The sequence below is a fragment of the Mobula birostris genome, chromosome 6 (assembly GCF_030028105.1).
Source record: "Mobula birostris isolate sMobBir1 chromosome 6, sMobBir1.hap1, whole genome shotgun sequence".
NCBI lineage: Eukaryota > Metazoa > Chordata > Chondrichthyes > Myliobatiformes > Myliobatidae > Mobula > Mobula birostris.
In genome coordinates, this window is record NC_092375.1 from 185554440 (window position 1) to 185575957 (window position 21518).

The 21518-nt window shown below is 40.8% G+C and overlaps 1 protein-coding gene across 4 annotated transcripts in view; it reads left to right on the forward strand.

The window, feature by feature from the left end:
• Positions 1-21518, forward strand: part of LOC140199642 (ceramide synthase 6-like) — a 311186-nt gene that overhangs the window by 269137 nt on the left and 20531 nt on the right. For all 4 annotated transcript variants that reach the window (XM_072262067.1, XM_072262065.1, XM_072262066.1 and 1 more), the window contains exons 7-8: positions 6816-6944; positions 9413-9519. In XM_072262067.1, the coding sequence (XP_072118168.1) occupies positions 6816-6944; positions 9413-9519 (236 nt within the window). The remainder of the gene's footprint in view (positions 1-6815; positions 6945-9412; positions 9520-21518) is intronic.

A 21518-nucleotide genomic window follows, 5' to 3' on the forward strand; every position in this document is an offset into this window, starting at 1 on the left:
AGTAAGTATTAAAAATTTAAATTATAAATCATAAATAGAAAATAGAAAAATGGAAAGTAAGGTAGTGCAAAAAAACCGAGATGCAGGTCCAGATATTTGGAGGGTACGGCCCAGATCTGGGATCAAGTCATATAGATCATATAGGAGGGAGACTGAAAATCGGTTTACACGGTGCGACAACAACCTCCAACTGAACATCAACACAATCAAACAGCTGATTATTGACCACAGGAGGAAGAAATTGAGGGTCCATGAGCCAGTCCTTATTGAGAGTCAGAGGTGGAGAGGGTCAGTAACTTTCAATTCCTATTGGAGAACCAGCACATTTGAACCATTTTAAAGAAGGCACAGCAATGCCTCTACTTTCATAGAAGTTTGTGCAAATTTAGCATGTCATCTAAAACTTCTACAAACTTTTATAGATGGACTTTGGAGAGTATCCTGACGAGTTGCATCATAGCCCAGTATGGAAACACCAGTGCCAAAAAATAGAAAGGCATAAACAAAGTGTTGGCTACAGCCCAGTCCATCAGCGGAAAATCCCTACTCACCATTGATCACATCTACAAAGAGCAGCACCCATCATCCAGACCACGCTCCCTTCTCACTGCTGCCATTGAGACGGAGATTCAGAAGCCTTTGGTCCCACATACCAAGTTCAGAAGTTGTTATCCTTGTAACTTTTCATTGATTCTGTTGTATTCATTTGTTCTGCTGTGAATGCCTGCAAGAAAATGAATCTTAGGGTTCTTTATGGTGACATATACATACTCTGATAATAAAATGACTTTGATCCCCTTGTTGAGAACACAGACTTACATTATTTCCCGTGAAATGGTACTTGCAACATTTCAAAATCAGAATCAAGTTTAATGTCATATGTCATGAAATTTGTTGTTTTGCTGCCACAATACCTTACAATACATAATAATATAACAAAACTATAAATTGCTGTAAGTAGTGCAAAGAGGGAAAAAAAGTGAGGTAGTGTTCACGGGTTCATTATCCATTCAGATTTCTGATGGTGGAAGAGAAGAAGCTGTTTCTAAATCATTGAGTGTGTGCCTTCGGGTTCCTGTGCCTCCTCCTTGATGGTTGCAATGAGAAGAGAGCAGGTGCTGGGTGATGGGGGTCTTCAGTGACGTATGCCGCCTTTTGAAGGTGCCCTGGATGCTGGGGAGGCTAGTGACCATGATGGAGCTGGCTGAGCTTACAACTTTCTGCAGCTTCTTTTCTGAATCTGTACAGTGGCCCCTCCATACCAGACAGTAGTGCAACCAGTTATAATGCTCTCCGTAGTACATCTGTAGAAACTTGTGAGATTATTTGTGACATACCAATTCTCCTCAAACTCCTAATGAAATATAGCCACAGTCATGCCGCCTTGGTAATTAGATCATTATAAGCACATAAGACATAAGGCATTGAGTCTGCTCTGAAATTCAATCATGGCGTATCCTTTTTACCTCTCCTCAGCCCTTCACCCCGTAACCTTTGATGGTGTGGCCAATCAAGTCTGTCAATCTCTATCTTAAAAACACCCAATGATCTGCCTCCACAGCCACCTGCAGCAACAAATTTTTCAAATTCACCATTCTCTAGCTAAAAATTATTCTCCACATCTCTGCTTTAAATGGACACCCATCTATCCTGAGGCTGTGCTCTCTTGTCATAAACTCCCCCACCATGGGAAACATCCTTTCCACATCTACTCTGCCTAGGCATTTCAACATTCAAAAGGTTTCAATGAGATCCCCCCGCCATCCTTCTAAATCAGCAAGTACAGATCCAGGGATATCAAATGTGTTCTTCGTATGATAACCCTTTAACTCCTGGAATCATTTTTTCTAAGATGAAGGGCCCAAAACTGTTCACAGTACTCAAGGTGAGGCCTCATCAGTGCCTTATAAAAGCCTCAGCATCTCATCCTTGCTCTTGTATTCTAGACCTCTTGAAATGGATGCTAACATGGCATTTGCCTTCCTCACCACTGACTCTACCTGCAAAGTACCTTCAGGGTGTTCTACACAAGGACTCCTAAGTATCTTTGCATCTCAGATTTTTGGATTTTCTCCCCATTTAGAAAATACTCCGCACATTTATTTCTACCACCAAATTGCATGACCATGCATTTTCCAACGTTGTATTTCATTTGCCACTCTTTTGCCCGTTCTCCTAATCTAAGTCCTTCTGCAGCCTACCTGTTTCCTCAACACTAACTGTCGCTCCACCGATCTTTGTACCAAATGCAAACTTGGCAACAAAGTCATCTATTCCGTCATCTAAATCATTGATATACATCATAAAGAGAAGTGGTCCCAACACCGACCCCTGCGGAACACCACTAGTCACTGGCAGCCAACCAGAAAAGGATCCTCTTATTCCCACACGCTGCCTCTGACCAATCAGTCAATGTTCTAACCATGCCAGTAACTTTTCTTTAATAGCATGGGCTCTTAACTTGGCAAGCAGCTTCATGTGTGGCACCTTGTCAAAGGCCTTCTGAAAGTCTAAATATATAACATTCATTGCATCCCCTTTATCCATCCTACTTGTAATCTCCTCAAAGAATTCCAACAGGTTCATCAGGCAAGATTTTCCCTTAAGAAAACCATGCTGATTTTATCCTATCTTGTCCTGTATCACCAAGTACTCCATAACCTCATCCTTAACAATTAACTCTAACATCTTTCCAACTACTGAGGTCAGGCAAACTGGTCTATAATTTCCTTTCTGGTGCCTTCCTCCTTTCTTAAAGAGTGGAGTGACATTTGCAATTTTCCAGTCCTCTGGCACCATGTCAGAGTCCAATAATTTTTGAAAGAACATTACTAATGTCAACACAATCTCTTTCAGAACCCTAGGGTACAGTTCATCTAGTCTGGATGACTTATGTACCCCTAGGTCTTTCTGCTTTTTGAGCACCTTCTCCCTTGTAATAGTAACTGCACTCACTTCTCTTCCCTCACACCCTTCAACACCAGGTACACTGCTAGTGTCTTCCACAGTGAAGACTGATGCAAAATGCTCATTTAATTCATCTGCCATCTCCTTGTCCCTCGTTATTATTTTTCTAGCCCCATTTTCTAGTGGTCCTATATCCACTCTCATCTCTCTTTTATGTTTTACATACTTGAAAAAGTTTTTACTATCCACTTTGATATTGTTTGCTAGCTTGCTTTCATATTTCATCTTTTCCCTTCTAATGATTCTTTTAGTTGCTCTCTGTAGGTTTTTAAAATCTTCCCCCTAAATTTTGCTGATCTGTATGCCCTCTCTTTTGCTTCTACATGAGTTTTGACTTCCCTTGTCTGTCACGGTTGTACTATTTTGCCATTAGAGTATTTCTGCGTTTTTGGAATACATCTATCCACCCTCCTCATTTTTCCAAAACAGTATACTTATTATTAGGAGGAATGGCTACAGGGATGCTCTGGCTACAGTCCTGACTGCAGGGCCTTCAGGAGAAATTTCCATTTCTCCTGACAGTCACCCAGCTACTCGCCTCCCGCAACTTCGGGGTGACTACTTCCCTGTAACTCTGATCGATTATCTCCTCACTCTCCTGTAAAAGCCGAAGGTCATCCAGCTGCTGCTCCAGATCCCTAACACGGTCTTCAAGGAAATTCAGCCGGATGCACTTTATGCCGACATATTTCCCTGGGAGACTCTGGGTCTCCCAGGACTCCAACATCCAGCATGAAGAACACACAATGGCCATTTACAACACTAGGTACAGTGAGAGAGAAAAAAAGGGAATCCTAATAGAAATTTACGCAGAGTCAACGCCTCTTCTGACCAAAGCCTCCTTTGAGCCAAAGCCTGACACATAAATCACACCACTGGCCTACTCTAGACGATAGCTGCCCCACTTATCCCTTCTGAGCATCGCCTACCTGCGAGAAACCTCAACACTGTGGCCTGCTCCTGCCACTGACTGGACCATCAGATTGAGCCCGAACATCCGTGAAGTTCTCCTTTTAAGCAAGCGTCACTGACTTGTGAGAAACCTCGTCGCTGTGACCTGTTCCTACCTTTGATTGGGCCGCTGGAATCCATATGTTGAGCCCATCATAAACTGAAGAAAAGGTCCTCCAAGACGTTGACACCCTAAAAACTTAAAACTGCTCATCCTTCCCACTGCTGGTCCCTCGATGAGGACATTTCCTTTTGGTTCTTACATAAAACTTTTTTGATGTTATGTCCTTCCCAACTTCAGAATAACATATGGATGAAACAATAGAGGACAACTTGCTTTGTCTCAACTACCGTGAGAATCTAAGTGTCTATGTTCAGTGGTGTGAAACAAGCTAACTGCTAAATTCTGACAAATCCTCATGGAAATTATTTCTGTTTGCTTTTGATCTTTTTCTTCCATAATTACGTCACTTGTTGTCCTTTACGAAAGCAACCATGTTCTGGAAAGTGGCATGGAACCAACACCATTTGAACAATATAACAAATTAAGCAAGCTTTAGTGAAGAACTGGGATAGCAGTATTATAGGACCGATTTTTGCACTTAAAGTCCAAGTGTCTAACATAAAAACTGAAACTAAAGAATTCAGACATAAACCAAAAGAAACACTTCAATAACTTGGAAGCACAGTGGCAGAACCAATGAAGCTTCATAGCTCCAACGACTCAGGTTTAATTCTGATCTCAGGTCAGTGTGGGATTTGCACATTCCCCCAATGATCACAGTGGTTTCCTCTGGAAGGTCCAGTTTCCTCTCTCATCCCAAAGACGTGGATTAGTAGGCTAATAGGTCCTCATACTTGGGTGAGTGGTAAAATCTCAGAGTAGTTGATAGGAATTAGTGTAACTGCTTGCCTAATATTCTGTGTGGACTCAGTGGATTGAGAATCTGTTTCTGTGCTGTAATACTCTGTTAGCGCATATTCTGGAGTAAGGGTATACAGCAAATATTAATTTCACCAGCAACCGGTCTTCAGATTTGAATGTGGATTACGGATTGAAATTAAAATGCAGCTCAGAAGAATTAGACCTCGGATGTCCCTGCAGATGTATGAATACAGCCTAGAGTCAAGTGGCAATTAACATTCACTTTGGAGTGAGCAGCGAAGGACGTGTTTAAAAATTATACGTAATTCTCCCTGACTTTCAAATTTAGAAGACTAAGGGTATTTCACGGTTTTTGGATTTATTTTTAGATGACTCCCTTATGTCTTTTGAACAATTATCTAACAAATATAACTTACCAAGAATACATTTTTTTAGATATCTCCAAGTTAGAAATTTCCTAAGTACTATACTCTCTTCCTTTCCGACGCTACCTCCTACATATATTTTAGATACTATAATTAACCTTAATCCATGTCAGAAAGGTGTAACGGCTATTATTTATAATATAATTATGAAACTTAGGAAAGCTCCATTCGACAAGATTGGGTCAGATTGGGAAAAGGAATTGGGCTTTATTATTTCAGTGAATGACTGGGTGCATATTTTACAACTAGTCAATACTTCCTCTATCTGTTCTAAACACTCTCTAATTCAATTTAAAGTTGTCCATAGAGCACATATGTCTAAAGATAAATTAGCTCGTTTTCATTCTCATATTAACCCTCTTTGTGACAGATGTCATGGGGAGATAGCTTCCTTAACTCATATGTTTTGGGCCTGTCCTACTTTGGAAACTTTTTGGAAAGACATTTTTAATATTATTTCAAAGGTATTGAATATAGATATTTCTCCCCATCCTATTACTGCTATCTTTGGATTACCTAAAATTTCCAGTAATCTTTCCCCTTCAGCCCGTAGGTTGATTGCGTTTCTTACTTTAATGGTGAAAAGATGTATTTTACAATATTGGAAGGAGATTAATGCTCCAACTACGTTCTTTTGGTTTTCCCAGACGATACTATGTCTAAATTTGGAAAAAATTAGATGTAATCTTTATGATTCTTCAGTTAAATTTGAACAGAACTGGAGATCTTTTATTCAACATTTTCATTTAATGTAACCTTTTTTCTTTCTCTGTCCATATTTACATTCCCTTCTTGCTTTTTAACTGTTTTTAATGGAGGTCAGGTTTGAGGACGTGATTGTTTTAAGTTGTTTAAGTCTACTTGGTACCTAGTTAGCCCATTGCTTTGCTTTGCTTTTTAGATCAGTTACACGGTGGGTTTTTTTTGGGGGGTTTTTTTGCGTTTTTTTTTTCCTTTTCCTTATTGACATGTATGAAAATTAGTATACTATTATATTACCTTATTTTATATCTAAACTGCACTGTTTGTACTAACTTCTTTTTGTGTATTAATATTTCTTGTAAAGTTATATTGCAACAGTGTATCAGTGCCTATATGGTTTACCTTTTGTGTACTAATTCAATAAAAAGATTTAAAAAGAAAGAAAAATTATACGTAATTCAAAGGAAGCATTGTAGATACATCGGAACGATAAATTTGTCCTGCTGTTACCTTTGTTACCTTTATAAAACGTCATGTAATATTGGGTTGAGCAGGCTCCTCCTTCCAAGATTGTCTCAGTATGTTATGCCTGTTGCTTGTTTCTGCTGAATAAAATACTCCCGTATCCATGAGCCTCGGTGTCTCTCCGCTGACTTTATTCACTGTGACAACAGACTTTATGACTAATTCTGCCCTCTTGCAACAAGTTGATATGTGAGATGTTTGTAAACTGTCTGGAGATGGGTTCAAATTGTTCTCTTCAGCAAATAGTCACCCAAGGGTATATCCAAAGACCATCTAATGGAATTTTCATTCTAAGCTTGCTCTGCATTGGACAGTTGTTGTTGTATAAAGTTGTTACCAAGCTTTTCTTCTTCTTGTAGGATTTTGCCATTATGTTTTTGCATCACGTTGCAACAATAGCGCTTATAACTTTTTCATACGTTAACAACATGGTGCGAGTGGGAACTCTGGTGCTGTGCCTTCATGATGCAGCTGACTTTCTGCTAGAGGTAAGGGAAGTGCTCATTACTTTTAATAATTGTTATTGACATTATAACTGGGTATTCTCATACCTATCACTTCATAAAAAGATCCATACTGATAATATTTTGTGAAATGGGAAAGAGAAGTCACAAAACATGCAGTAGTTATACTTCCAGTAGTTGGTTTTGCTTCACGCACAAAACGCTGGAGGAACTCAGCAGGTCAGGCAGTATCTTTGGAAAAGAGTAAACAGTCGACATTTCGGGCCGAGACCCTCCTTCAGGACTGAGAGAGAAGCAATCAGAGGCCTGAATTGGAAGGTGGGAGGCGGGGAAAGAGGCTAGCTGGAAGGTGATAGGTGAAGCCAGGCGAGTGGGCAAGTCAAGGGCTGGAGGAGAACAAATCTGATAGGAGAGGCAAGTAGACAATAGAAGAAAGGGAAGTGGAGGGGACCAAGGGGGAGGTAATACGCATACGCAGGTGAGAAGTAAAAGGTCAGAGTGGGGAACAGAGGGGGGGCGGCAGTGTAATTTTGTTCACCAAAAGGAGGAGTTGATATTTATGCCGTCAGGTTGGAGGGTAACCAGACGGAATATAAGGTGTTGTTCCTCCACCTTGAGGGTGGCCTCTTCTTGGTACAAGAGGAGGCCATGGATAGACACATCCAAAATGGAATGGGAATCTGAATTGCTTACTTTTTTTCTGTTTATGTAAGTCCTTTTTCATTATTACTGACTGCTTTCCAAATCCTCTATGCTATAAATGAGCTTCCTCTCATTTGTTAGGATTACTCAGTGAGCTTGTTTGGTATCTGTCCAAAAGAGTTATCCAATATAAGAAATTGTATAGATTAATGAATGAACTTTCTCGAGTCTCCATCCGAGTATAGGTATCGATTTTAACTGACTTTGCAATGACAAACTCTGCCATCTTTATCGGAGATGATGCCTGGGCATGTCTAGTCCAGTGGTATTTATACCCCGGTGTCTGTTCCCCCAATTAGCCAGTCCTCATCCAATCAGGTTTCCCCTGTCCCACTTTGTTTACAATCAAATTCCAGTTCTTACTTTATAGTGAGACCTTTTCCTTTGTTAAAACTATTTTCATCAAGTTTTATTTCAATGGCTTCCTACATCAGGTGATCCCAAAAGCTATTGGCGTGGCACAGTAGTTTTGTGCTGTTGAAGTCAATCCTATGGCCATTGTGAGTGCAATGCTCTTCAATCTCATTGAAACCTATGGAATGTTGATAGGCCTAGATAGAGTGTATGTGAAGAGAACGTTTCATCAGATAGAAGAGTCTAGGATCAGAGGGTACAGCCTCTAAATTGAGAGATGTTCATTTAGAGCAGAGATGTGGAGGCATTTCTTTAGCCAGAGGTTGGTAGATCGATGAAATTCATTGCCACAGAGGTCAGGCCACTGGATGCATTTAAGGCGGAGGCTGATGGGTTCTTGGTTAGTCAGGCCATGAAAGGTCATGGGGAGAAGGGAGGAGAATGGGATAAAGAGGGAAATTGATCGGCCATGATGAAGCAATGGAGCTGACTTGATGAGCCGAGTGGACTAATTCTGCTCCAGTGTCTTATGGTCTTACTTAACTTGATATTCTTCATGCATAATGCTAAAGAATGAATGGCAACAGTCGATCTTTTGGGTCAAAAATCATTTTCAGGACTGAGAAAGGAGGAAGATGCCAGAATAAAAAGGTGGGGGAAGAGGGGGAAGGAGGCTAGCTGGAAGGTGATAGGAGAAGCGAAGTGGGTGGAAACGGTCAAGGACCGGAGAAGAAAGAATCTGATAGGAGAGGAGAGTGGACCATAGGAGAAAGGGATGGACCCGGGAGAAGTAATAGGCAGGTAAGAAGATGTGAAAGGTCAGAGTGGGGATAGAGGGTGGGAGGAGAGAACTCTAATCACCAGAAGGTGAAATCGATATTCATGCCATCAGGTTGGAGGATACCCCAACAGATTATAAGGTGTTGTTCCTCCACCCTGAGAATGGCCTAATTGTAGCAAATAACCAGTAGACATATTTTGAGCAAATTCCCTCAGGTAAACTAAATTTTTCAAAGATCAGTGTAAATTATTCTCTATGCAGCAAATAGAATTAGTCATTGATTAAGCAGTCTGTCATTTGTTGAATGTGCAATTTATTTGCACATTTATGTACAAAATAGCTTTGTAATTTATCTACGTATTTCATCTACATTATTTCCATTTTCTGAAGCTATTTACTTACCATGTTAGTAAATGTGTGTTTGTGAGCTGGATCCACAGATAATAATTGAATGAGAAATATACCCATCTCAAGGCATTAGATATGTTTAATGTTCCTGGTACTGTCATACTTATTTGTGACTAGGCACAGACTAATAAACTCTTGTGTCACTTTTCATCTACTTGTTCCTAAGGAGAGAGCAAATTTAAGACAATGATATTAGTCAGATACAGTATTGAACATTCAAAGCCAGTCTTTTTTTTTTAATTTACAGGCAGCTAAGATGGCAAACTATGCCAAATGTCAACGACTGTGTGACCTCCTATTTGTAATGTTTAGCTTGGTCTTCATAAGTACGAGGCTTGGTCTTTACCCAATATGGTAAGTAAACAGTAAACCTAATATCACAATTTATTTAACAACAACGTTGTTGCTTGACTATTATAAACATGCCAAAATACAAAAACATCTTGGAAACTGCACAAATAATTAGACAACATCATTTCACAGATTCCTTGAAATAAGACTAGATTTCATGCTGCACTTTTCACACTACTGAGTTGAGCCAAAGTTCTTCACAGCAAATGAAATCACTTTCAGATGTAGCCATTATTGCAGGGGACACAATAGGAATCTGCTGATGGTACATTTCTGCTAACAGCAATCCTAATAATAATATTAGGCTAATAACTCTAATATTTTACTATTTGTTGATTTATTTGTGGTAATATTACTCGATATGTTGTGTGTACTGTGTTGTGCACTTTGCTCCAGAGGACCATTGATTCGCGTGGCTGTCGTACTGCCCTCACTGAGGTGTTGTAACGTCAACTAGACAGTCAACCAAACTCCATTCAAAAATGACAGAACGGGTAGGATATAGCCTCCTAGCTCCTTGGTTTTATTGCATTCTCAGTGGTATGACAGAATAAAGAGTGAAGCTGAAAAGCAACAAAATACAGTGCAAACACTGCATTGTTCCATTCACACAAAGGTAAGTAAGAACTTAGTTACATTTCCTGCAGGTAAATATTATGGCATTCCAACAAGTAAATACTACAGGGAAATGGTACGTGAAAACAATTAGCATCCAGGCCTAATACATTCAAAAATAACATTCTACTTCAGTGTAATCTTATTGATCCCTTTAAATTAACTTCTAAACAATGTAACATCAACTTACAAGCAATGCTTCTTCTGGGAAACAACAAGATGGCTTTAGTCAGAAAATTCTTTAACTCCAAACATAATCCTCTGGTTTTCTACCGCCCCCCCTCATTGTAGTTTCCTACTTACTATGTTCTGACTACACAGGAAGTGACCTAATACAGATCTGAAGCTGCTTATTTTCATAATAAAAGCCAAATGTGCTGAATCACTTAGAAAGAAACAAACATAAAACGCTTGCTGAAGGGCAGCACAATGGTATACAAATATAAGGTTGATTGACAATAAACCTGATCTTGAACTTGAACTCTTTAAAGACTACTGTTTGATTATTGGAACAATAGGAAACCATTTAGACCCCCAAGCCTAATGAGTTCATGGCTGATGTGCCACCTCATTGCACCTTTGCCCACATATTTTGAACATGGCGGGTACAGGGTCCTGTTTCTGTAATCTCCATTATTCTACAAACATTTACCCTCGTCATCAAAATTAAGGACAGCACAGTATTATAGTAGTTAGTACAACGCTTTACAGTACCAGTAACCTGGGTTAAATTCCCACCGCTGCCTGTAAGCGGTTTGTATGTTCTCCCCCGTGACAGCTTGGGTTTCCTCCTGGTGCTCCGGTTTCCTTCCACATTCCAAAGGCGTACTGTTTGGTAGGTTAATTGGTCATCGCAAATCGTTCCGTGATTAGGCTGGGGTTAAATCGGGGGATTGCTGGGCGGCGTGGCTCCTAGGACCAGAAGGGCCTATTCCGTGCTGTATTTCAATAATTGCTGTATTTCAATTAATTAAACTTATTAATTTCAAATTACAATTGACTTCACGTCACTTGACATTTCTGGAAGAGTTATAAGTATTCTTTGTATACAGGAATGTTTCCTAACCTGATTCTTGTAAAGCACAGCTCGATGTTTTGATGGTGATCTTTCATCTTAGATTATCCAGCTTCAGAAATAATTCATTTTTATCTTCCAATCAACACTCCTTAAAAGATGCAACTTTTTTATAATATCATCTTTTGGTTAAATTGCAAAGAGAAAATACAGAAATCAGATATCATTCAGTAACTTAATGCTGCATGTAATTCACAGCTTAAAATATCCTTTTTGGCAAAGTTCCTCCTGACTGAGAAAATATTTTTGGCCCTGGGGGAATTAAAGTATGGAAGAAAACGTCAACCTCGAATGGGTCAAGGACAGTGGAAACAGCCAAATCAATTGTCTTTGCTCTTGCCATGAGTTTGAAGGAATGGAGGCAGCCATTTTTTGAAGCTGCTGTTCATCCTCCATTTTGTGAACTGGAGTTGCTTGGTATGATTGGTGCTTTAATATAGACACAATGATGCCCCAGGTAATCTGCTGGACTAAAGACCATTTCCAAATACAAAGTTCTTTGGTTAGATATACATGCAGGTTTGTAAATGCTGTGGTCTGTGTCTGGCCAGAGTGATTGGAGCTGGTTACTGGTTTGGTAACTGATTTAAAATGAAGTACCATAAATTACCAGTTGTCACTTTCAGAAGAGGGCAATAAATGGTTGCTGGTTTGGACCAGAGCCAATAAGAAAATATAGGTCAGTCAGTTGACCCATAGCAAATAACACTGAAATGCAACATTTGAACTGTTAAGGAATGAATATAAAAGCAGAAGCTTTGAATGTAGGATAGTGATAACTTCAAAGATTCACCAATCCAAGGAAGAACGCCCCCTGCCAGGGGCTGGGAGAAAAAGGATAGATCGTCTGGCCAGCGGGAGATCCCCTATTTCAGTGTTATAAATTACAGAAGTGATCTGAGTGAGAACTGGTACAAAAAGAACAGTAGAATTTGTGTTTTAAGTTGTTAGCCTGGGGTCAACATATTTACGTTGTTGTTTGAGCAGAGACAATAAAGTACAAGTTTTGATTAGTTAAGAGTTGCATAGTGAGTTTCCTAACCAAGTTCTGCTGATGAATGGTCAACAGTGTAGACTCCTCTTCCTTTTGAGGATCTCAAAGCTAGCCAAAGAAAAAGGGAAAGACATTTATCAAAATTCAAAATATACAGCATACTAAGTTTTCACCAAATTTGTCAATGGATCCTGAAAGAGGAGCATGACCCTTTTATGAACATTTGAAATAAGCCAACATAGATTTTAAGCACTATGAACCAATATAATAGAGGCCTTACCACTGGTACAGACTGGGTAATGTGTTCACCCAGAACTTTCATTTTATACTCAATGGAATGGACAAGGTTCAAACCAATTTCACTACCCATATGTCTAGATTAATACAAACCAATTCAGAAGTCAAATTTAGGCAGAGATTGCTAATGGTTAACAGCTCTAATTTTTGTCTGTTATTAGCTATTGTGCTTATAAGAGAAAGATTTAAAAATCTGTATGTGGCAGACACTTGTAACTTTGCACTCTTGTGATTTTTGAGAAATTTGTAGTTACAAAAATAGCTTTCTATAAAATATATTGTTGTGTATAATCGTTGGACAAATACCATAAAGTACAACTACTCGCTGTCAAAGAGTTTAAAGCAATAATTTACCATTTGGCTCTGCTGGCATTTTGACATTTTCTAGAAGTGTTCAATTCACTTCCTGTCATCTAACTTTATTGCCGGCAATTTATTATAATCTGCATGTACCATTCTGCAGCGGTTTCAGAAAAAATGTATAAAGGTACAACTTCTTCTTTATACTTTGAATATAGTTTCAGCCCATTAGCTTTAATCTTAGTATGGTCAATACTTCGTAGAAATTGGTGTGAAAGCTAGATAGGGTCATAAAGAAATCTTTTGACACATCATAAGTCTAAGTTTTGAATAAGGGGATGGGATGTTATGCTGAAGTTGAATAAGACATCGGTGAGGCCTAATTTGGAGTATTGTGTGCCGTTTTGGTCACCTACCTATAGGACAAATGTAACCAAGGTTGAAATTTACAAGGGTGTTACTGTGTCTGGGGGACCGGATTTATAAGGAAAGATTGAATAGGTTAGGACTGTATACCTTGGAAAGTAGAAGATTGAGAGGAGATTTGATAGAGGTATACAAAATTATGAAGGGTATAAATAGGGTGAACGCAAGCAGACTTTTTCTACGGAGGTTGGGTGGGACTACAACCAGAGGTCATGGGTTAATGGTGAAAGGTGAAAAGTTTAAGGGGAACATGAGAGGAAACTTCTTCACTCAGGGGGTTGTGAGAGCATGGAATGAGCTGCCAGCACAAGTGATGTAAGCTCAATTTCAACATTTAAGAGAAGTTTGGATAGGTACATGGATGGCAGGTGTATGCAGGGCTATGGTCCCGGTGCAGGTTGATGGGAGTAGACAGTTTAAATAGTTCGACACAGGCTGTATGGGCTGAAGGGCCTGTTTCTGTGCTGTACTTTTTTATGACTCTAATATCATTTATACTAAGGATGAATCTTTAGGCCAGTAGTCTATATTTCTATTAAAATCCAGCAATTTAAAACATGATAGCTAAGTTTTAAAATGGCATTTGAAGAATATGTCATTGCTCGTTCGTTTGTTATGTGCCATGTAGACAATTGTGGTCTTTCCATGACCATGATCGTTCTTGGCAATTTTTCCAACAGAAGTGGTTTGCCATACAAGACTCTTTACAAGACAGGTGACCCCAGCCATTATCCATACTCTTCAGATATTGTCTGCCTGGTGTCAGTGTTCTGGACACAAAATAATCTGCAGATGCTGGGGTCAAAGCAACACTCACAACACGCTGGAGGAACTCAGCAGGTCAGGCAGCATCCGTGGAAAAGATCAGTCGACATTTCGGGCCGGAACCCTTCGTCAGGACTGTGGAGGGAAGGAGCAACACCTCATATACCGTCTAGGTAGTCTCCAGCCCCTTGGTATGAACATAGAATTCTCCAACTTCCGGTAATTCCCTCCCCCTCCCTTCCCCTATCCCTATGTCACTCTGCCCCCTCCCCCAGCTGCCTATCACCTCCCTCATGGTTATGCCTCCTTCTACTACCCATTGTGTTTTCCCCTATTCCTTCTTCACCTTTCCTGCCTATCACCTCCCCCTCCCCCACCCCCACCCCTTTATCTTTCCCCTTACTGGTTTTTCACCTGGAACCTACCAGCCTTCTCCTTCTCACCCTCACCCCACCTTCCTTACAGGGCCTCTGCCCCCTCCCTCTACAGTCCTGACGAAGGGTTCCGGCCCGAAACGTCGACCGATCTTTTCCACGGATGCTGCCCGACCTGCTGAGTTCCTCCAGTGTGTTGTGAATGTCAGTGATCTGGATAGGCTAGGTGAGTGACTCAGATAGGTTAGGTGAGTGGGCAAATTAATGGCAGATGCAATTTAATGTGGATAAATGTGAGGTTATCCACTTTGGTGGCAAGAACAGGAAAACAGATTATTATCTGAATGGTGGCCGATTAGGAAAAGGGGAGGTGCAATGAGACCTGGGTGTCATTATACACCAGTCATTGAAAATGGGCATGCAGGTACAGCAGGCGGTGAAAAAGGCGAATGGTATGCTGGCATTCATAGCAAGTGGATTCAAGTACAGGAGCAGGGAGGTTCTACTGCAGTTGTACAAGGCCTTGGTGAGACCACACCTGGAGTATTGTGTGCAGTTTTGGTCCCCTAATCTAAGGAAAGACATTCTTGCCATAGAGGGAGTACAAAGAAGGTTTACCAGATTGATTGCTGGGATGGCAGGACTTTCATATGAAGAAAGACTGGATCGACTAGGCTTATACTCGCTGGAATTTAGGAGATTGAGGGGTATCTTATTGAAACGTATAAAATTCTAAAGGAATTGGACAGGCTAGATGCAGGAAGATTGATCCCGATGTTGGGGAAGTCCAGAATGAGGGGTCACAGTTTGAGGATAAAGGGGAAGCCTTTTAGGACCAAGATGAGGAAAAAGTTCTTCACACAGAGAGTGGTGAATGTGTGGAATTCTCTGCCACAGGAAACAGTTGAGGCCAGTTCATTGGCTATATTTAAGAGGGAGTTAGATATGGCCCTTGTAGCTAAAGGGATCAGGGGGTATGGAGAGAAGGCAGGTACAGGGTTCTGAGTTGGATGATCAGCCATGATCGTACTGAATGGTGGTGCAGGCTCGAAGGGCCGAATGGCCTACTCTTGCACCTATTTTTCATGTTTTTATGTTTCTATCACATAACCAGGACTTGTGATATACACCAGCTGCTCATACGACCATCCACCACCTGCTCCCATGACTTCACATGACCCTTATCAGGTGGGGGAAGGGGCTAAGCAGGTGCTACACCTTGTCCAAGGGTGACCTGCAGGCTAGTGGAGGAAAGGAACACCTTACACCTCCTTTGGTAGAGACCCTTCCACCCCACGTTATTTCTATTGAATGAATTATGAAAAATGGCTTCATTTATCAGTATATATCATTATAATTATGTCTACAAAAATATTGATATTTATTTATTGAGAGACATTGTGGAATAGGTCCTTCTGGCCCTTCAAGATGCACCACCCAGCAATTTCCTGATTTAACCCCAGCCTAATCACAGGACAATTTACAACGACCGATTAACCTACCAACTGGTACGTCTCTGGAATGTGGAAGGAAACCAGAGCACCCGGCGGAAATCCACGCAGTCACGTGGTGAACATACAAACTCCTTACGGGTAGTGACGGGAATTGAACCCAGGTTGCCTGTACTGTAAAGCATTGCGCAAACCACTACGCTACTGGGTCGTCCCAGTTAAGTATTTGTCTGTGGTTGGTTTTAAGGTGCTAATTTTGCAAAATGAGAGGTGGGAGTCAATCCTCTGAGAGTTCAGCAAGAAACCCCAATCAGTTTCTTTCCCATCTATCATTAGCATTTACCAATACCATAAAGATGGAAAGGACGTCAGATCTGACAAACACTCTTTCCAGAGGAGACGTCCTGCCACACTGAAGGGCGGGTTGTTCAGTAACTGCAGTGAGATCAATGCAAATCATGTTAGTGTTTCTGAATAGGAAAATCAGCATTTGCATTTCTACTGCAGGCACAGCAGGCGGAAATAACCTCAGAGCTAGCTGATAAGAACAGTTTATCAGGCCTCAGAGACTGACTGGATGGAAAAGTCCCAATGTAAAGTTGCTGTGAGAAAGAGGAAATCAGAGGTTATGGGGGGCTGTTGAGAGGAATCGTATGGGGTGAGTTAGGGTTGATGAAGTTGTCAAAATAGTTCAGTGCATAAGTTTGTCTGATAAGCTACCCATCCAGCTGTTTCAGAATCAGGTTTGGTATCCCTAGCATATGTCATGAAATCTTTGTTTTGTGGCAGCAGTACAATACAATATATTAAGATAGAGAAAAAAACTGAAAAAACATTTAATACTGTTAATTACATTTAAATAGTTACATTCAATGAGTGGTACAAAAAAAATAAGAACGTAGAGAGGTAGTGTTCATGGGTTCAATGTCCATTCAGGAATTTGATGGTAGAGGGGAAGAAGCTGTTCCTGAATCGTTGAATGTGTGTCTTCAGTACCTTCTTCCTGATGGTAGCAATGAGAAGAGGGCATGTCCTGGGTGATGGATGTCCTTAGTGATGGACACCACCTTTTTGAGGCATTACTCCTTGAAGATGTCCTAGATATTACAGTGTGTAGTACCCGTGATGGAGCTGACTAAGTTTACAACTCTCTGAAGCCTACTTTGATCCTGTGCAGTGCCCACCCCATACCACATAGTGATGCAGCCAGTTAGAATGCTCTCTACAGCACATCTCATGCTGTGAGCAAGCAGACCTGCAGGATGGATGGCAATTCCTATCTTCTACTTCTGACCTTTTCAAAACTCAATCTAACATCATTTGTGGCTTGATTTTACTTTTCACACAAGTAATGCTGCTACAGAAAAATACAAGCGTCAATCTGGGGCACCACAGTAGTGTAGGGATTAGTGCAACACCATTATTGTTTGGGCCGTCAGAGTTTGGAGTCCATTCTGACACCATCTTAAAGATGTTGGTACGTTCTTTCCCTGAGTACTTGTATTTCTTCCGGGTGCTCCGGTTTCCTCTCACAGTCCAAAGGTGTACCAGTTAGTAGATTAATTGGTCACTGTAAACTGTCCTGTGATTACAGTAGGGTTAAATAGGTGGGGCGACTCGTTGTGCCAGAAGGGCCTGTTCCACACTGTATCTCTACATAAAAAATAAATAAATTTAAATAGGTGACAACATGTGGAACATTTTCCTAGCATTGTTATTTCCTCAGTTAAATTGTATATTTTATTGATAATGTGGAATGTGGACATTGGTAATGTGCAAATCCAATTCACTGTCTCATTGGCTACCGGCGGGTGCGGATGGCGGAGGAGCCAGGTGGCCTCGATTGTAGTGAGGACCAGGCCTCAGACCATGATGTCAACTGTTTGCAGGAGAGAGGCTTTGGAGTCAGTGCGCTCCAACGGAGTGCCAGTAGCAGTGTGGTGCAGCATCCAAGCTGGAGTCAATGCTGCCCTGCTCACTCGACAGAAGAGATGATGTATTGTGTTTGACTAGACTGCTGCCACATTCATGGACTTGGGGACTTTCACCATACTATTCTTCTTGTGTGACTGTATTTTAAGACTTCTTACATGTGCTGTGTCTGACTGTTGGGACTGTGGTTTGCACCTTGGCCCTGGAGTAACACTGTTTCATTTGGCTGTATTCACGGGTATTCATGTATAGTTGGATGACAATTAAACTTGAAGTTGAACTTTAATACAACATACAATCTACTAGAGGAACTCAGTGGATCAACAGATAGTCCATTGACAATTCCTGCCCCCTTGAGTGAGGGGAAGGAATTGTTTATGTTTCAAGATAAATCCCTGCATCAGGACAATATATTTTAATAATTCCTTTTCACCGAAACTAATACTGGAGAAGTAGTTATAATTAAATTCATTTTTAAAGTAACTTCAAATTAATAATTTTGAATCATGTTGTGATAGAGTTAAGCAAACACAGCGGTTGTTTTTACTCCCTTGAATTGACTTTGCTTTCCAGGCACTGAAGTAATACCCTCATTCCTTCCAGTTGTAGTCACATCCAGACTTCCCAAAACCCACTGAAAAATCATCAGTTACATCATGTGCGTACATCTGTTCCCACTAAGACAAAATTATTATTAAGAAGAGTTGTGAAAGTGTCCAAAGCATACTTTGTGAAGTATTTTTTGGCATTCGTTTCCATGGTGAAGCAACTATCTGAAACTACAACTTGTCAAATATCAGCTGCAGAGTCAATAACATACACACAGATTGGAACTGAATAGATTATGATATCATTTAACTGCTATAAATACCTGTTACATATTTCCTTCAAGTGTTCCATCTGACAATGATTGACAACTAATTACTTCTGATATGCTTCAGCATGAATGCAGAAATGTCACCGGTTTCCCTGTATGTTAATATAAGGTCTTATCTGCTCTCTCAATAGAGATGAATAGCACCATTATCTCAGGTGTCCTGTCAGTATTTCAATAAAAATCAATCATGTGCTTATTACCGCATAGAAGTTTTAGGGAGTATGCCCTGTCCCACATCACAACAGTGAGGAGATTTCAAAAATACTTCATTGTCTCCAAAATACATTGGGAGATCCTGAGGCCATGAAAGATGCTGTATGAAAATCAACTCTGTGCAGAAACTCATAACAGAACAAGTTGGCAGGAGGTATATTAACTATCACGGAGCTTGTTGCCAGTAAAAAGCATGCATCTCAGGCCATTGGCAGACCAATGTTATGACACAGTCTTGTTGGAGGGAGTACTATGTAAAGAGAAAATGGAAGTATTAGCAAGTTCAGTACAGCCATAGCTGTAGTGTCTAGGGAAGGGTTTCTGCTCCTACTTCACTGAGTTCAATAAAGATAAATTATACTACCTAATAGGCCACTCTTCACTTGTTCCTTGACATTCCTTAGATCAGGGGTTCTCAAACTTTTTTATGCCATGGACCTCTTACTATTAACCTTGTTGGGAACCCCTGCCTTTTGTCTCGAGTCACAGGAAGTGAGTTAGTTTTTTGATGGATAATTCTCCTTGGTGTTTGTTGTTGTTCCTTTCCATGCCTTGTGGTGCATCAGGTAGCAACCTTGCCGTTCCTTTAGAAGTTTTGTCTGCTTTTTGTGAAGCCGCGTTGCTAGGTCGACGCTCAACCCAGCACGGATGGAAAGAATGCAATGACCCAGCCAGTTTCGAAGCCGGGACTGCTCGCCTTGAAGTCCAGTGCAGATGCCACCGCACTACCAGCTGGCTCCTTGATGTTCAGTGAGGAGAAACTTATGGTTGTTCAAGAGATAAGTGAAACAAGAGAAGATATTCATGCTGGGACTTAGTGGGAGGCTAGGGAGGAAATTACAGAGCCTCTGCTTCAGCGTTAGCCGCGGTTGAAATTCCTGAACACTGAAAGGTGACTAAATGGTACTCCATTGGTTAAAAAGGTAGCAAGGAAGTACAAGTCAGTCAGACTGACATCAGTGGTGGGGAAATTACTTGAGGGAATTCTGAGGGACAGGATTTGCCAGCACTGGGATAGGTGGATTCTGATTGGTAGGAGTCGGCTTGGTTTGTGCATGGAATGTCATGTTTGATGAACCTTTTAGAATTTTATTGAAGAGGTAAACAAAAACATAGATAAACATAAGGAAGTTGATGTTATTTATTTGTACTTTACAGAAACCTTTGACAAAGTCCTGCATGGCAGGCTGGTCTAGAAGGTTAAGTCCATGAAAGTCAGAAAGATCTAGTTAAGTGGATTGAAAATTGGCTCAAAGCTAGGAAGCAGAGAATGGTGGTTGGAGTTTGTTTCTCATAGTGGAGGCCCATGAGTAGTGGTGTGCCACAGGGTTCGGTGTTAGGACCCTGTTATTTGTAATTTATATAAACAGTCTTTGAGTACAGTCTTTTCCCCAAGGTAGGGGAGTCCAAAACTACAGGGCATAGATTTGGGGTCAGAGGGGAAAGATTTAAAAAGGACGTGAGGGGCAAACATTTTTCACACAGAAGGTTGTGAGTTTATGGACTGAGCTGCCAATGAAGGTGGTTGGGGCAGGTACAAAAGTATCATTTAAGAGGCACTAGGATAGGTACATGGAATGGCAGGACTTTAAAGGATATAGGCAGATGGTAGCGTAGGGGTCAGCACAAAACTTTACAGTTCTAGCAATCCGAGTTTAATTCCCACCACTGCCTGTAATGAGTTTGTACGTTCTTCCCGTGACCACGTGGGTTTCCTCTGGGTGCTCCAGTTTCCCTCCACTATCCAAAGAACTACAGGTTCTAGGTTAATTGGTCATTGTAAATTTCCTCATGATTAGGCTAGGATTAAATTGGGAGATTATGGGATGGTGAGGCTCCAAGTCCCAGAAGGGTCTACTCCGTGCTGTAGCTCAATAAAAATTTATGAAAAAGCAAACTGAGGCTAGGCGGGTGGACCCTATGATCAGCACTTATTGGGCCGAAGTCCTGTATCCACACTGCGTTACTCCATGGTTTTAAAGATGCAGTGGCTCTGTGAATTCAATGCTGAAGTCTATAATAATGGCTTATAAAGAGAGGGCATACAAGGAAGCAAGAATTAGTGGGAAGAGAGAGGATTGGGAAGTTTTTAAAACCTTACAAAAGGAAACCAAGAAGGTCATTAAGAGAGAAAAGAATAACTATGAAAGGAAGCTAGCAAATAATATCGAAGAGGATACTAAAAGCTTTTTCAAGTATATAAAGAGTAAATGACAGGTGAGAGTAGATATAGGACCGATAGAAAATGATGCTGGAGAAATTGTAATGGGAGATGAGGAGATGGCAGAGGAACTGAACAAGTATTTTGCATCAGTCTTCACTGAGGAAGACAGCAGTATACCGGACACTCAAGGGTGGCAGGGAAGAGAAGTGTGCGCAGCCACAATTACGACAGAGAAAGTACTAGGCTAAAGGTAGATAAATCTCCTGGAGCAGATGGAATGCACCCTCGTGTTCTGAAGGAAGTAGCTGTGGAGATTGCGGAGGCATTAGCGATGTTCTTTCAAAAGTTGATAGATTCTGGCATGGTTCCGGAGGACTGGAAGATTGCAAATCTCACTCCGCTATTTAAGAAGGAGGCAAGGAAGCAAAAAGGAAATTATAGACCTGTTAGCTTGACATCCGTGGTTGGGAAGTTGTTGGAGTCGATTGTCAAGGATAAGGTTACAGAGTACCTGGAGGC